We start from the raw sequence: 4,586 nt of genomic DNA, 5'->3' as shown, positions 1-4,586 counted from the left end.
ATGCTCGAGGCCCTGGGTTCGATTCCTCAGCACCACATAAGCAAAAAGAAAAAAGCCAGAAGTGGCGCTGTGGCTCAAGTGGCAGAGCGCTAGCCTTGAGCTGAAGAGCTGAGGGACAGCGCCCAGGCCCAGAGTTCAGGCCCCACGACCGGACCCAAAAAAAATAAATAAATAAAATTTAAAAAAAATTTTTTTCACCCACACAATATGCCCAAGAAAGGGAGACCCTAACCAGTCATTCCTTGCCTTCCCATTTCCCACTGAATACTTTCACCTACAATTCACAGATTTTAACAACACCTGTCTATATACAACTTGTCATGTATAACTCTTATCTTTTATTTCCATCTTCATTCTCTGGTCTGACTTCTTGCTAAGTCACTGAAATTAAACATTTCCCAATTCAGCTTTTCTGTTCAATTTTCTTCTCTATCTCCCAAGTTCTAACCACTGAGGTGCTTAAATTTAACTTAGTAAGTGAAATTGGGAAAATGTTACTCAAACACATATTGAGCACCCATTATCTACAAACGTTAAATTCACTGCATGAAAGAAAAGATTCAATACAAAGAAAACCGTGAAACTCACATCTGCAGTTTTCTTTCCAGCACTAGCAATAAACATTGACTTGATACTGTTTGGTTTTGTCACCACAGGTTTCTTTACATTTCTCTTGTCTTTGTTGTGTGCTCTGCCATCTTTTCCTATTGGAATATAAATTACTTAGAAACATACAGCAGCCAAAAATCAAAATGGAAAACTAAAATCCTGGTTTAACCCATTCCCTGAATATGAGACTTTGAGAAAAAAATATTAACAATGCAAAATATGAAAATAAGTAATTTCTAAACAAGGAACAAAAAGAAAAATCTTTAAAATGAACTGAATAGTTAGGATTACAGGCATAAGCCACTAACACCTGGCTACAACTACTTTATTTTTTCATTTCCTTTATAATCTAGATGTGGTAAACATCTTTATGTCTATTATTCTGAATCTACTTGCAAGAAAAAGAGACTAATAAACTCAATTACAGAGATGGATTAAAGAAAACCCCGGTGAAAATGTTTGCACATATAAAGGATCAATTTCTCTGATATAAACATTTCTGTGACAAAGAATTTGTACTTGAGTGGGTATGGTGGCTCATATAAACTAAGAATAATACAATTAGCCACACTGCTACCACATGTCATCAGCATGTAAAGGAGTTTCTATATTACACACAAGTAGTCAGAAGCTGGAGAGATGGTCCATATACTCTAACTAACAAATGAATGAAGGAATAAATAAATAACACTCTATATGTTTACTTTAGTAAATATAAACATAGGAAGTATAAACCAGAAAATGATAGTCCGACACTAGTGGACAACACCTGTAATCCTAGCTGCTCCGAAGGCTGAAATCTAGAGGATCAAAGGCCAAAACTAGTTCATTCAGAAAAGTCTGTGAGACTCCAGCAAAAAACAGGCTGGAGGCATGGCTCGAGTAGTAGAGCAGCAGCTGACCAAGCACGAGGCCCTGAGTTGAAGCCCCATTAAAAGCAAACAAAAAGAAAATAACAAAAATGGTTATCTATGGAGATGGATGGAAACAAAGCAGAAGATGGAAAGATGAAAGCAAAATTTATCTTTTGATGTCATTTTAATTTTTTTGGCAGTACTGGGGTTTGAACTTTGGGTCTAGTTAGGGAGGCTCTCTACTACTTGAGCCATACCTCCAGACTTCTTTGCTTTATTTTTGAAACAGAATCTCACTTTTTGCCTAGGGCAGCTGGGACTGAGATCCAACTATTTTATGCTTCCTGCTATAGCTGGGGTGATAGCTATACAACAACAATCTTTTTTTTGTAGGTCATGGGGCTTGAACTCTGGGCCTGGGCTGTCCCTCAGCTCTTCAGCTCAAGGCGAGCGCTCTACCGCTTGAGCCACAGCGCCACTTACAGTTTTTGAGTGGTTTATTGGAGATAAGAGTCTCATGGACTTTCCTGCCCCGGCTGGCTTTGAATCACAATCCTCAGATTTCAACCTCCAGAGTAGCTAGGATTACAGGCGTGAGTCACCGGCGCCTGGCACAACATTAATTTTTCTTATCAGTTGAGATGCTGTCTCATGAACATTTTTGCCCTGGCTAGCCTTTCTAAGCTATCCTCCCCATTGCTGCCTCCCATGCAGCTACGATTATAGATGTGAGCCACTGGCACTCATTTTCACTTTGATTTTTAAATCATATAAATGTTCCACAATGTTCAAAAAATGAAATTAAAACAAAGTATCTTCAAAATGTGAATATAAACAAAAACAAACTAATCGACATATTAAATTGATACTGTAACACACAGGTAATTATTTTATATAACTTCTTACTATAATACATTAGAGATCCTTAGTAGGAAGGGAACAAGTAGTCAAGAACAAGTAAAACTGCAAAGAATCCATAATTTTAGAAAGGTTCTCGTGAAAGGTGTTAATGTTTATAAATTATTTCATGTATACTCTAAAAGGCAAAGGTTTTCTTTTCTTTTCTTCTCTTTTTTGCCAGTCCTGGGGCTTGAACTCAGGGCCTGGACACTGTCCTTGAACTTCTTTTGCTCAAGGCTACCACTCTACCACTTGAGCCACAGCACCACTTCCAGCCTTTTCTGTTTATGTGATACTGAGGAATCAAAACCTGGGCTTCATTCATGCTGGGCAAACATTCTATCACTGAGCCATATTTTTTTTGAACAGACCACAAAATGTTCCCACATTTTTCTTTCTTTTTTGTTTTTCTTTTTTTTTTGTTATTGTCAATGTGGTACTTAAACTCAGGGCCTGGGTGCTGTCTTTGAGCTTTTTTAGCTCAAGGCTAGCACTCTGCAACTTTGAGCCACAACTCCACTTCTGGTTTTCTGGTGGTTAATTGGAGGTAAGAGTCTCATCGACTTTTTTTGTTGGTGGTGGTGGTGGTGGGGCCTGAACTCTGGGCCTGGGCGCTGTCCCTCAGCTCTTCAGCTCAAGGCTAGCGCTCTACCACTTGAGCCACAGCGCCACTTGCGGCTTTTTCTGCTTATGTGGTGCTGAGGAATCGAACCCAGGGCCTCGTGCATGCAATGCCACTTCCACTGAGCCACCTTCCCAGCACCAGAGTCTCACAGACTTTATTGCTCAGGCTGGCTTCAAACTGCGATCCTCAGATCTCAGCCTCCTGAATAGCTAGGATTGCAGGCATGAGCCACCAATGCCCAGACTTTTTTATTTTTTATTTTTTCAAATTATCTTTAAGTAGTTGTACAAAGGAGTTGCCTTTTAACAAAGCAGTTTATAAGACAAAGGTTTTTCATTTTCAAGGAGAGTAGACACAGAATTGAACATGTACAAGAATCCAGTGGTGGGGCTGGGAAGGTGGCCCAGTGGTAGAACACTTGCCTTGCATGCATGAGGCCCTGGGTTCGATTCCTCAGCCCCACATAAGCAAAAAGAAAAAAGCCGGAAGTGGCGCTGTGGCTCAAGTGGTAGAGCGCTAGCCTTGAGCTGAAGAGCTGAGGGACAGTGCCCAGGCCCAGAGTTCAGGCCCTACGACCAGACCCAAAATAAAAAGAATCCAGTGGTGTGGGGTTTTGATTAAATTTATCAGTAGAAACTCATGGCAAATCAACATATAACTTTCTAAGTATGTTCACTGAAAAGAGCCTAAAAGCTACTACACAAATATGTAGCATAATAATAAATTTAGTGGTCTAGAAATGTGGGGTTTAGTGGTGCTTGCCTAGCATGCATGAACCCCTCAGTTCGATTCCTCAGTACCACATAAACAGGAAAAGCTGGAAGTGGGGCTGTGGCTCTAGTGATAGAGTCGTAGCAAAGGAATTTCAGGGACAGTGCCCAAGCCCTGAGTTCGAGCTCCAGGACTGGCAAATAATAATAATACATGTAGCAATGAGTACATCCATCCTCTAGATCTGAATTATTATCCACTCAAAGTAACTGGGACTCATTAGAAAGCTGATCCCAGGTTTAGGACAAGAGTACAAAGAAAACCTCATACATCTTCTGGCCCTAAAAATTAGGAAATGCTAGAAAAATTTGGGGAATCCTATCAAAAGGATGCAGGAACTAGCTCAAGGTGAATCCCACTGGCCAAATATGGATTTAAACATTAGAAGGAAAACTACGTAGGCATCAGTGGCTCATGCCTGTAATCCTAGCTACTCAAGAGGCTGAGATCTGAGGATCCCAGTTCAGGAAAGTCCATGAGACTCATCTACAATTAACTGCTAAAAACCTGGAACTGGCAATGTGGCTCAAATAGTAGAGCATTAGTATTGAGCACAAAAGCTTGGGAACAGTGCCTAGGCCGAAGATTCAAGCTTCAGGACCAGCACATATGCACACATGTACACACAAACACACACACAGGAAAAACGAGTGCTGAATTTTAACAGTAATTTTTTTAGAAATTCATGACAACATAAAAATGATTGATAATGAGTTTTTTGGTTTTTTTTTGTCAGTCGTGGGGCTTGAACTCTGGGCCTGGGCGCTGTCCCTCAGTTCTTCAGCTCAAGGCGAGCGCTCTACCACTTGAGCTACAGCGCCACTTCC

General features: G+C 40.5%; 1 protein-coding gene across 1 annotated transcript in view; it reads right to left on the bottom strand.

Moving 5' to 3' along the window:
* Pola1 (polymerase (DNA directed), alpha 1, catalytic subunit) overlaps positions 1 to 4,586 on the bottom strand; it is a 312,501-nt gene that overhangs the window by 291,747 nt on the left and 16,168 nt on the right. Inside the window, exon 5 of the mRNA XM_013026467.1 lies at positions 589 to 704. Coding sequence (XP_012881921.1) covers positions 589 to 704 — 116 coding nt within the window. The remainder of the gene's footprint in view (positions 1 to 588; positions 705 to 4,586) is intronic.

The sequence above is a fragment of the Dipodomys ordii genome, unplaced genomic scaffold (genome assembly GCF_000151885.1).
Source record: "Dipodomys ordii isolate 6190 unplaced genomic scaffold, Dord_2.0 Scaffold94, whole genome shotgun sequence".
NCBI lineage: Eukaryota > Metazoa > Chordata > Mammalia > Rodentia > Heteromyidae > Dipodomys > Dipodomys ordii.
This window is presented reverse-complemented; position numbering and strand designations above follow the sequence as displayed.